This window comes from Oreochromis niloticus, linkage group LG15 (assembly GCF_001858045.2).
Source record: "Oreochromis niloticus isolate F11D_XX linkage group LG15, O_niloticus_UMD_NMBU, whole genome shotgun sequence".
Classification (NCBI taxonomy): Eukaryota; Metazoa; Chordata; class Actinopteri; order Cichliformes; family Cichlidae; genus Oreochromis; species Oreochromis niloticus.
The window spans coordinates 923,267-935,000 of NC_031980.2; the positions used below are offsets into that span (position 1 = coordinate 923,267).

Here is an 11,734-nt window from a genome sequence, read left to right on the forward strand (position 1 = left end):
AGTGTGACTGGTGTTTTTGGGGGAGGGGCAAATTTTATATTAATTTTTTTTTAATTTTTAAATTATACATTTATTAAAATACAGTGAAGAGCAATTTTTTTTTTTATGAATCGCATGAATTTTGCTGCTGTCAGAGTTTGAGCATCATAACAGGAAAACTGTCATTCCTTTTGTTTATATACATTTATGTGTGTGTGTGTGTGTGTGTGTGTGTGTACAGATAGATAGTTTGTCTTTCTCAGATCACATGGCAGCAGTGTACCGTACCTCCATGGCGAGAGCAGCGGTTTGCTGGTCATAGTGGTTGAGGACGTTGGGCATGAAGGTGGAGTTGTAGGGCAGCCCCTGACACATGCGCAGGGTGATGGGCTCACAGGTGAACAGACTGTGGCTCCCGGCCACAGCATCCATGGGGACGGCAACACACACGGTCAGCATGGACACGGAAAGCACCCACAGGAGATCCATGATCCGTACAGGAGAAAAGAAGCAAGACCCAGGAGATGACGGCTCACGGAGAGGGCTCGAGCCCTGTCAGCATCGTGGTCTTTTAACCAGGAAGTGGGAAAAATTACCAGACTTAAGGACCAGCTGTTTGTCCTTTCCTCCTCGTTAGATCACAGAGAAACACCATGAGCTGGGCAGCGAAATCCAACAAGGCCAAGCTGGCTGCATCCATCACCATGACTACACTGAGTCACAGGGCCTCCATCACCTAAGTGATGCTGTGGTCCTTTAAGATGCTGAAAACACTCCTCCGTCTCCGGCCTTCACGGACCACGATGATGCTGGTGGAAATACGAGCGATGACCCCCTGTGGAAATGATGCTCTGTCTGCAATCAGAAGAATACAGTACAGCACCTTGTAAATGTAAATGGTTAGACATTAGTGGTCCATTAATTACAACATTTTGAAAGTGCAAACCAAAACAAGACCTTTTAACTGAAAAAATGGACTAATTGTAAGCGGAGCAGCACACAAACGGCTGTTTGAAGAGGCTGGGTGACTGCTTTTCACTAACTATGGTTCTGCCTATCAACGACAACATTAAATGCATCATTAAACAGCCATAGATCATTAAAAACCCAGCAAAATAAGCAAATGAGCAGTATTTAAAGGGCAAGTCTGAAGAGATTTACCTGCAGTACTTATGTAGTAATAATAGTGGTAATAGTATTAGCTGTGGGAGTAGACACCACCGACCATTATTAATATTATTATTTTTACATAGTTATCTTGACTAATCACAGCTCAGAAACTGTTTAAGTCATGTATTAAAGTTATTTGTTATTTATCGAGCACATTTTTGCTAAAGCATTTTTTCCATGCTACAGCACACACCCTCCCCAGCCCCGCACCAACACGTCAAACACGGTCTCTGCTCCGTCGCACCTGCCGGGGTCTAACCCAGGCTGCATTTCAACTTTCATTATTAACGCGACACAAGCGCGTCCATTAGCCTACCTGTGCGTCAGCGCTAACGGGCTCCTCCTATAGCTCCTCACCGGGACTCAGACATTAATTGCTGCTCATACATGGGAGTGTAGCTACCGAGCGTTACACGGAGGCTCGTCGCGGTTGTGTTTTCCCGCTGTAACCGACCCGCAGCAGTAAAAACGAGCGACCTGAACCGAGAGAAGCGTGAAAGCGGCGCGGCGCAGACAAAAGATGACGGTTAGTTCATCCTGACTCACGGTAACCGCTCCGCACCGGTGCATTCAGTCACCGCACCGAGCCGGGCGGCAGCGGAGGTGGTGCTCTATGAGTAACACCTCCACACCGGCTGAATTTAACGCAACTTTACCTGAAGGCTGTCCGCAAAATTCGGGGAGTAAGCGGGGTCTTCGCCGCTCCTCGAGTTGGTAACAATGACTGAATGTCCCTCCACCAGCACCCTCCTCTCCCCCTCCTCTCCCCCTCCTGTCCTCTTCCTCCGTCCTCCTCCCCCCCCTCCCTCTACACAGAGCGACAAGTGCGCGAGACTTTTTTAACGGCTTCCGCTACGGACTATCAAATTAAAGGCCTCTTTATCAAACGCTCGACTTCGTGGAAGCCAAAATACGACTAGTTACGTTTAGTCGAGCTGAATACATATGAAAGGAGCGATACGCTGTTTGCCACCTTAGTCGCGGATGTTGGCCCAATTTATTGCAACATACAAAAATATAAAAACATTTTTTTTAGTTTAACAATAAATGTTAAAAGTGTTGAATAATTGTGCTTAAATGATTTACATTTGATATGACCACCTTTATTCTTCAACTCAGTCTGAACTTGTAATTTCTTTAAATATCTTCAGGAATAGTTCTCAGGCTTCTTGAAGGACATTCAAAGCTCTTCTTTAGATGTTTCTGCCTTTTGTTCTGTTCTCTGTTAGGATGATCCCGCTCTGCTTCAGCAGTGTTGAGGTCCGGGCTCGAGGCCAATCCATGATGGTGTTCACTGATGGTATTCCACTGTGTGCTTTTCTATCCAGGTATGTTTTTACTGTATAGGCAGTGTGTTTGGGATCACTGCCTTGCTGAAAAATAAAGAAATCGAATGAGATGCTTTCCACCTGGGACTGCACGGTGGATGAAAACTTGACGGTGCTTTTCTGTGTTCATAATTCCATCAGTTTTGACAAGATCTCCAACAGCAGTATCTGAAAAGCAATCCCAAACCACGTCAGAGCCTCCACTGTGTTTCAAACATGGTTGTAGAGACTTCTTCTTGTACCTCTTTCCTGATGACCCTTCGACATGCTGGTTAATCAAAGAGTTGAAATGAAGAATTTCAAATTTGGGTTCAATACTCCATCAGACCTGTTGCCATTGATTTTCAGTCCAGTTCTTGTGTAAAGTGGCATACCTCAGCCTTTTCTCCCTGTTTCACTTCCTGAACAATGGCTTCTTGACAGCCGCCCTTCAACTGAAAGCATTTCTGATGAGGCGTCAGTGAACAGTAGATGGATTATCTGAAGGTCCAGATGCATCTCTCAGATCCCGTGTCAGATCTTGGGTGGATTTTTTCCCCTGTTTCTTAAGGACATGACTTTTAGATATTGGTGATCTGCTGCTGATGGTTTTGGCTGACAGCTTCCTCTTTGTCCTCCACATGTCTAGTTTTCAAAATGATATAATCCAAGTTTTCAGCTAGTACATAGTTAAAGCCAAACAGTTGTGCTCTTAAGTTTACATTAAGACATTTGTATAGTAAATTTCACAATTCTGAATTTGTGTAATATGGCTGGTTTTTGGCTTTGCTGTAATAGTTTTCAGCTAACAGCTCTTTGGGAATCACCTTACTGGTGCAAAAGTATCATTTGGTGCCAAACTGTGGTGCTGTAGGTGGTGTTTGTATGTTCAGCTAAACTATTGAGACCAAAGTCTAAGGAGCTTGGAAAGAAAAGCGTCTGGACTTCTTTGAGTTGCTTGAAGACGTTTCACCTCTCATCCGAGAAACGTCTTCAAGCAACTCAAAGAAGTCCAGACGCTTTTCTTTCCAAGCTCCTTAGACTACGATGACCTGGATGACTGAGAACCTTCACAGACATATTGAGACCAAATATGTTTTTGCGACTGGTTGCTAGTGCTTAGTGCTTAAACATGCATATATTTAAAACTGCTTCTTTGCTGACTTCCTGTTATGTGTAGAGAAAACACTGGTTGGTGTTAGGTGAGTTGTTTCATGCTGACTGACTCACAGATCAGGTTTAAGCGACTCACAGAAAGACAGAGAGAAGGACAATTCTTTAAAACTTGTCAGAGAGACTTTGAAAGACTTCTTGGTGTCTTGTTTTGCTTTTCCAGTGAAACAAATGTTTCTTCTTCAGTCCAATAAAAAGTGAACTATTACTCTGAAGGCACAGGGCTCGTGTTTCCGGTTACACCCCTGCGTGTGTAACTTGACGCAGTTCTCCGTCTTTCTTCGCAGCAGGTTTTCTGTCCTCGTTGCGCGCGACCGCCCATCCGAGAACGAGCAGGCTTTCTGTCTTTGAATCAGAAACTTGTGTGACTGCTGGGAATGAATGCGTGAAGCTGGAGGACTGCGAGACACAGCAGACATGTTTGGAGCTCTGAAGACGCTGTTGGTTTATTATTCTAATTACACACCAACTATTGGTTATTACTCCATACACAGACTCGTTTGTCCTGGGCTTATTACTGCTGCTTCTGCTGCTACTACAATAAATAATGCTGCTTTGTTTTTCTTTCTTTCTTTCTTTCTTTCTTTCTTTCTTTTGTTGCTGTGTCAGCCATTGCGGAGCAGATGGTCATATTAACTGCAGTGTCAGGATTTCTGCACCACGTTTGTCATCACTGGAGCCAGTGAGGCCCGCACACGCTGTGCACAAACTCCTCTGTGCTTTGCGCTGCAGCGACACTCAGCTCACCGCCACCATGTGTGTCACAGGCTGTGACAAGCAGGAGAGCGTACACTCACAGTTACTATGGAAACAAGTAAACTATCCATGGGGAAGTAGAAGAAAGAAGTGTGTGGACACAAAGGCCGAGCGCGCACCTACGAAGTGAGTTTGGAAGCTGAATTTCTTTCTGCCAGCTGAGCTGAGGGTGAGTGAAACGCCACAGGACTGAGTTAGTGTTGGCTGGATTTAAAACAAACAAACAAACAAGAAACTATTAGGCACTACTGCTTCATGTACACTTACAATGTAAGAAAAAGGAATAAATACCCGAGTAGCAGTTACTGTTTTTGTATTCTAGAGCATCATCTTTGTTGACGCACTCTGTGATGGCACTTGCAACAAGATCTTTTGCAAGCTGTGCGAAGACGCAGACCAAACTGAGCACCTGGACACCTCTGAGCAACCCACGGGCCAACAGCAAGGTCACATCAGCTTACACCGAAACAGTGCCGACAGCCAAAGGGTGGCTGCTAATAGTTTCAGTAACTTTTATAAGATGTACAGCAGTATTTTAGAAAGTAAATACTAACGACATCTTTTGATGAACGGTGTGAAAAAAATGTAAATTTCTGTCTTAAAGCTGGTGAAGTAGAAAAGGGGAACACAAAAGTACAGAACTGATCCCTCAAAACTTACAGAGTACTGAGTACATAAAACAACGCTAACAGTCAAGTGACTCTCAGCTTCTTTTGAAATGTTCACTTCGCTGTAGTAAGATTTATGTCTACGTTTCGGCCTGTGCTTGCAGGACCAGGTGTTTGCCTAATGCACTCTTGAAACCCCCAAAATTAGCCACAATAATTTGACTTAAAATCATTTGATTACATGTAAATTGACTTGAATTTACTTTTGGCATACATTCAGTTTATATGAAGTAAATTTTCCTTAATGACTGATTATTTAAATAAATAAGCCTTAGAGTTTATATATTTAGATTTTTCTTTAAATTATTGCTTCCTGTTTATGCCGGCAATTTGATTTAATTTTTTTTAACATATGATGTGTTTAGTAAACACAGTCACAAAGCAGGAATTCAGGAATTCATAATAATGTCTGTGGACGATCTAGACAGGCAATAATATCTAAATTAATATGCAAAAAATATTAAACACAGAAAATTTTGATTTGAAAAATGTGACATTGATATTTGTGTTATTATTTATTATTTATTATCTTTGTTTTCTGTTTGACGGTGTTGGTCTTCCATAAATACCATGTTTCTCAAAAGATTAAACAACTAAAAACTTTAAAACTAAATACTTTGTATAGTATAGTTGTCAACCTTTGTCACTGTTGTCTCATTGTAGGTGTTTGAAGAGAGACGAAGCCTTCTAGCAAAGTGGGTATGTGTGAGCAGATGAATGAAGAAGCACCTAATGCGCCCTTACAGTGATCCCAGCGTGAGCTGAAGCCCACACAAATCCAGTTAGCAGTTAGAAACCATGCTGTGCTCACTGCGGACTTCTTTTTCCATTTGATTCAGTTCAGCTGAAGAAGGCTTTTCTGCTGTATTCTTTCATGTCTTTACCAGTTTGACAGGTGGTCTGACAGTCAGAGGAAGGCGGTGCTGCAGGACTTGGTGTTGAGCTGTTCAGTGGAGCAGCTCAGGTTCCTGAGTCTCAGTGTGAGCAGACAGCTCCCCCTGCAGGCCGCAGACTTCACCCGCCTGCTCCCCAGAGCCCTCTCCCTCTATCTCTTCTCCTTCCTGGACCCACGCAGCCTCTGTCGATGTGCCCAGGTACACGTGGATTCATTAATTATGAATGACGTGAAGTTTTGACCCTTGTTCTTGTGAAGAAGTCTGGTAAATGAATGATTCGATCCTCCGTGTGCAGGTGAGCTGGCAGTGGAAGAGCATTGTGGAGCTGGACCAGCTGTGGGTGCCCAAGTGTCTGAGGCTCGGCTGGCTCCTCAGCTTCTCCCCGACACCATTTGAGCAGGGCGTCTGGAAGAGACACTACATCCAGACAGTCCAGGAGCTGCGGCTGAGCCTCCTGCAGGTTAGGAGATCCAGAAGAGATTTAAATAATTATCCTACCTTTGTTTAACAACTCGATAAAACAAGATAACATTATTAAAATCTAGCTTTTAAAAATTTTTTTTTTTTTCCAGAGTGCTTCATCACAGCAGCAGTTTGTGGTTCCAGATATCGCAGCAGCAAGCCATGGTCACAAAGAGCTGTCAGAAATAGCCGCCATCAGGTTGGAGGAGTGTCCAGCATCCACCAAGCAGCAACCTGGAAGCAGCTCCAGCACAAGATTGAGAAAGGAGAAGCAGCCAGGTGCAGCCCCACCATGGAGAGACTCTGACAGACGTCCCAAAGACACACTGCGCTTCAACTACCTGGACAATCTGGACCCCATCGAACAGGGGCTGAGAGCGTAAGACAGCAGGGAACATTTGCTGAATCACGTCTAGCATTAATGAGGCTTTAAGGTTCTTTATAGTGACAGCCCCATGGTGGCTGTGGCTCAGGTGGTAGAGTGGGTCACCTACTAATCGGAAGGTTGGTGGTTTGATCCCCGTCTGCTCCAATCTGCCAAAAGTCCTTGGGCATGACACTAACCCTAAGGTGCTCTCTGGTGCATCCGTTGGAGTATGAATGTGTTTAAATTGTAGTGAGAAATAGAAAAGTCCTATATAAGAACCAGTCCATTTGACCTTAAAGAATATTATAAATCCCAAAGAGTGTCCTGTTAGCATGCACTAGGTGTCTGTGGAGAGAAAAAGTTCCCCTTCAACAGGAAGAGACCTACAGCAGAACCAAGCCATCTGCCCAAAATGTATATAAATGATGGACATTAACAACACAAAGAGCTTTGACAGCTCCAGGTAAATGCCTCAGTGGTTTTCAACGGCACATGATAAGTGAAAGAAACTCGTCAGTCCTAGAGTAGACAGCCTCTGAAGCACAAACTGCTTTGTCCTTATCTTTGGTTCAAATGGGGACCAATATTTATTATATCAACATTATATCCAAATAGGAACTAGAAAATTTTAAGCCGGGTTATATCATATTTGGGGGCTCGTCCAGGAAATTTTAGACCACTTTGTGGAGAGAGGGTAACATCAGAGGTTTTTCTTCACACCGTGCTTTCACCACGGTGTTTTTCAGGTCTGGGAGAACCCAAAGACCAGAATATTGCAGAAGGGCATTTTAATTTATTTAGAGCTCTTGGAGGAACCCTTTGCAACTCACCTTGCAGTGGCAGTGCAGGAGTCGGCAGGTGTTGCCTGGGCTTAATAGTTGATCAACTAATTTGAACTTGAGTAACTTTTCATGATTCTCAGTTTTCGACGTTCATCTTGAGGCTGCCCCTCATGAGACTGTTTGAATAGGTGGTGGGTGGGGCGATTTCTGCCTCACAACTGTCTGAGAGCTGAGCTTTTTCATCACAGTGTTCACTTGTAGATAAACTGATGTCATTATCATGCATAATTGTTCCCCTTTACTGACTCTGCTGTCTCTCTCCAGGCAGATGAGAAACAGCGCCTCCACCTGCTGCACTAACACATCAAAGGCGGATGATGGGAAAAAGAAAACACTCTCTGAAGCAAATTATAAACTACGCAAAGCCAAATCGCTGGTAAACCACTCCCCATTCATCATCAATGCCATATGGCTGTGACCTCCTTGTCTTAATCATAGGGAGATAATAAACGGAGACAAATCTCTGGAGACTGTGCATCCAGCAGGCATCATGCATTATGGAACAGCATTTGCACAGCAGGAGGCAAATTATGCTGATGATGGTGTTTGAGAGAAGGGTGGAGGAGAGGGTGAAATAGAGGACACTGCTGCATCTAATATTCAGGCCTTGGTGGAATTACTGTATAATTATCTAAGATCTGGGTTTGCACTATACAACACACCACACTTAGACTGTGTTGAAGTTACTATGAGGTCACATCTCTTCTTTCAGATGTTCCTCAGCTCCAGCAGCAGACCCCACCGTCTTCCTCATGATCAGACACAAACTCACCCCACGTGGACATCGCACAGTATCACTGATCAACTCGTCATTGCGGAGGCTGCTGAGAGCCTGCTCCACTTATCCCAGTGGAACGCCGGGATCCGTCCGAAGCCGGCGAGGACGCCGGTGCCTCGGGTGAGCGTGGAAGCGCTCAGGGCGTTCCAGCGTTCACACAGGAGCGTTCCCAGTAAGTTTTCACAGTTCCTGCTGTTCCTCTGGCCTGAGTATGATGTAACCCCACAGCAACAAGAAACCCCCTCAGGGCAAACTGTAGGTTCAAAATCACTGCCTCTGCAGGAAAGTGACTGCGTGCAGTTTGACCCTGTTTGAAAAACTGGAAATGTGTTTGGTCTCGCTCCCAAATGCTGAGATTAATCAGTTACTCTGTACTGCAAAATATTAATATACTCTTTGTGCGCTTGTACAAAAAGTTAGGTAGGTCTCATACTGGGCATGTTTTGCTTTAGCCTAACAATTGTGGCACATCTGCAAACTGCTTTGCAACCCACCCCCAGCCTGTCCCTTTCCTGCTGTATTTGACAATGTCATGCCCGAATGGTGATTGATATTTACATATGCAGCCGGCATCAAACTTCTAACCTGGTCCTTGGTGAAATATTACTTAACATGAGAGATCTGCTTCATAGTGTTACTTCACCTGTTTGCTGAGTGGATAAAATTTAGCTTAAGAATGGAACATGTTCAGAAACAATTCTTCAGTTTATGAAGGTAAACAAACAAATATTGTTTAGTTTTTTTTGTTGGTTTTTTTTTTATTTGTTTTTTTAAAAAGCAAATAATTAAGCAGATGTTTCTTAAACTCCAAAATCAAGGGAGGGGTGGATTTATAAAATCCACCCCTCCCTATTCTATACAGCTATTCTGTATAGCTCTGATCTTTGGTGTACTGGTGTGATATAATTTGATCGATTTAAGCCTGTCCACCGTGTACAGTCAGCACGGCTGTGCTGAAAGATGACACCAACAAAAGCTGCAAAGAGTCTGAGAAGCAGAGGAGGAACAGTGTGTGTGAGAAGTGGTGGAGGTGTCACCAGTCTTAAAAAACTGTATTTACTGACTGTAGGTACACCCCTGTTTGAGGTTCAGCCCTGGACTGCGTCTGCCTCACATTTGCAAGAGAAGAAGTAGACCGCCCCCTCCTGGAGGAAAACGGAAGTACAGTCTGCAACCTCAAGACCTGGAGCTCGAATCTTTCTGCACATGCAGTGTGCAACCCTGACTAGATGTAGACAGATGGATGATTAAGACAAATATTTGACATTTAATTCCATAAGAGAAATGACAAAGAGACAATGTCAGCTTTTTCTAGACAGTAATTCAAATGTATTTCAGCATTAGTACTGTGTTATCAGCCTCACTGTGTTAACAGACGGGATGGGCAAATTAACTTTTTGATCAGACTCATCATAAATGTAGTTTCTGGGTCAAAAAGGTGACAAATGTGGAATTGCCTTAAACTTGCACTACCAAAAATTGAGTCTATACGCACTTGATTTGTTACAACAATTAATACTTTCCTGATGATTTTATGACTCCAGCAGCTCTTTGGGCTCTCATAATAATGGACACCAAGAATATTTAAAGTCTACTTTCTGCTAGCCCAGATCAGCAAATTAGAAATGCACCATGCTAATGAGACTAGCTACTTAGTGGTAAAGTTAACTCATTAGCTCACACGTTTGTCCAAATATTTACCCAAATTTAAAAACGACAGGACTTTAATCTGAAAAACTTAAACCATCAAAACAGCATTCCACATTTTATATACAGTCTGAGGTTTTAATACGTTTAACATGAACACTTTAAAATTGCTGACAGTTATAATCAGCTGTAACACAAGAACGCCAAAACAAACGATGTGTGTAAGAAATGTACCACCTTTATTATCCAGTCCACACGTCCCATTCAATATGCAATAACACAGCAAAAGCCATTTCTAACACCAGTGAGTCTGAACTCCAGAAATACTTAACAGTAAATGTCAGTTTGAGACAAAGTAACTGATTTTGATCAGTATTCAAAAGAACTTATCAACACACAGTAGCAAAGAGGGAAGCCTCGTGTACATCAATTATGACAGACAATGTCATTTTTTTAAATAAAAAAAATCCACATCAGTCAGATATGAAATATCACTCTCATACGCACAGCCCGGCTTCAAACGAGCTTTCACTCGTTGCATATAAACATGGCATCTAAAATGTATGTATATGTTACTAAATACAAGAGAAAGAAACTTATATGAAAGACAGTGTTAGTTTACTGTTAACTAATCAGAGGATGAATATTAAAGACCAGGAGTGTATTTATGGCTTTTGGATTCAAAATAAAGTAAAACCGTGGATGTTTCACAGTTACTAACACGTGTCGGCCCACGGCAGATTTTTAAGGCAAATGTGGCGCTTCGCAATGAGCCACAGACACCGCAGGGGTTAATCGTCACTCAGTGGATGACACAGTTATTACTGTGATTAGGTCACGTTGTAAAAAGGCTCAAACAACAGAGCTTACAGCAGGTGGATAAAAAAAAAAGAAGTAAAAGTTGACTGCTGTGTACAAGGATTTGTTGCTTCGTATAATATACGTGCTGTCCTGATGCACCGGCGATCAGATGACATTACAAATGAACTAAAACTAAAATTAAAGCACAGATTGTCCAACCGACTGTGAGCAGGCTCTGCTTGGAGATAATCGGGAAAAAATCCCCCATAATCAGAGTGAACCATTCGTCTAATACTACAGCAGGAGAATGAGCTACAGGCCATGATCAGTGACAATAACCATACACTCCGATGTTTGATTTGAGTTTGTTTTCTCAGACGCGAGTCTTGGAATTGTTCACAAGACCGTGATGAATTCACACATGATCAAAAATCACCTCCCGTAGAGTCACGGGGAAATGTTATTCAATTCTTTCCTTAAAGAGACTCAAAAACAAAAGTGGGAAATCCTTCCAAGAAAAACAGAATTTATTCAGAAAATTAAAGACATTTTTGGCTTTTCTTTTAAAGAAAGTTCAACAGCAAAGCCTCGCAGATTAAAAGTCACTGAAAAGATGGCAAAACACACAATTATTGTCACGCAAGTCAAACACGACTGAGTAAATCGCGGTGGATTCATCGACTTCTTTCACCGACTTCACATCAGTCGCACTCCTCAGCTTTGACACGCTGGATCTCACGGGACGTGCAAAGTAAGGTTTCATGTTCACAGTGGGTTTCATTCAAAGGGTGCTGGAGTTTGAACACAGAAAAGAGAGAGAAACATCCCTCCCTGCTTTAGTCTTCAGCCCTTCCCTGCGACACAAACGTCCACCTTTAGAATGATTGT

The 11,734-nt window shown here is 42.9% G+C and overlaps 3 protein-coding genes across 14 annotated transcripts in view; 1 reads left to right on the top strand and 2 right to left on the bottom strand.

Moving 5' to 3' along the window:
• The window catches only part of fzd3a (frizzled class receptor 3a), an 18,777-nt gene extending 16,815 nt beyond the window's left edge, over positions 1-1,962 (bottom strand). For 3 of the 4 annotated variants that reach the window (XM_019353494.2, XM_005449871.4, XM_025899026.1), the window contains exons 1-2: positions 1,806-1,962; positions 268-834 (exon numbers count right to left, since the gene is read on the bottom strand). In XM_019353494.2, coding sequence (XP_019209039.1) covers positions 268-468 — 201 coding nt within the window. In that variant the 5' untranslated portion in view covers positions 469-834; positions 1,806-1,962. Of the gene's footprint in view, positions 1-267; positions 835-1,465; positions 1,604-1,805 lie in introns of those variants that run through there. The other variant, XM_003440831.5, reaches the window with a different exon arrangement.
• Positions 1,542-10,400, top strand: fbxo16 (F-box protein 16). 3 transcript variants are annotated; one of them, XM_025899027.1, is made up of 11 exons: positions 1,542-1,675; positions 2,379-2,477; positions 4,239-4,511; positions 4,708-4,831; positions 5,717-5,752; positions 5,941-6,147; positions 6,245-6,409; positions 6,522-6,790; positions 7,885-7,996; positions 8,333-8,570; positions 9,468-10,400. In XM_025899027.1, the coding sequence occupies exons 2-11, from the start codon at positions 2,380-2,382 to the stop codon at positions 9,530-9,532; spliced, it is 1,587 nt and encodes a 528-aa protein (XP_025754812.1). In that variant the 5' UTR covers positions 1,542-1,675; position 2,379; the 3' UTR covers positions 9,533-10,400. The 3 variants fall into 3 exon arrangements, with proteins under 3 accessions (XP_025754812.1, XP_025754813.1, XP_025754814.1); XM_025899028.1 differs by lacking the exons at positions 1,542-1,675; positions 2,379-2,477 and adding an exon at positions 3,674-4,069; XM_025899029.1 differs by lacking the exons at positions 1,542-1,675; positions 2,379-2,477 and having other exon boundaries at positions 4,373-4,554.
• fam49a (family with sequence similarity 49 member A) overlaps positions 10,264-11,734 on the bottom strand; it is a 36,799-nt gene continuing 35,328 nt past the window's right edge. For 6 of the 7 annotated variants that reach the window (XM_025899030.1, XM_005449877.4, XM_005449879.4 and 3 more), the window contains one exon: positions 10,266-11,734. This exon is cut by the window's right edge. The gene's annotated coding sequence lies outside the window, so the exon portion shown is untranslated. The other variant, XM_019353497.2, reaches the window with a different exon arrangement.

What these genes read in the sequence shown, in the direction of transcription:
- fbxo16 (XM_025899027.1), top strand. Translation starts at nt 2,380, where the DNA reads ATGATCCCGCTCTGCTTCAGCAGTGTTGAGGTCCGGGCTCGAGGCCAA. An exon ending in CTGTGTGCTTTTCTATCCAG is followed by an intron (nt 2,478 to 4,238) that starts GTATGTTTTTAC and finishes TTGCTGTGTCAG; the next exon opens with CCATTGCGGAGCAGATGGTC. An exon ending in ACCCACGGGCCAACAGCAAG is followed by an intron (nt 4,832 to 5,716) that starts GTCACATCAGCT and finishes GTCTCATTGTAG; the next exon opens with GTGTTTGAAGAGAGACGAAG.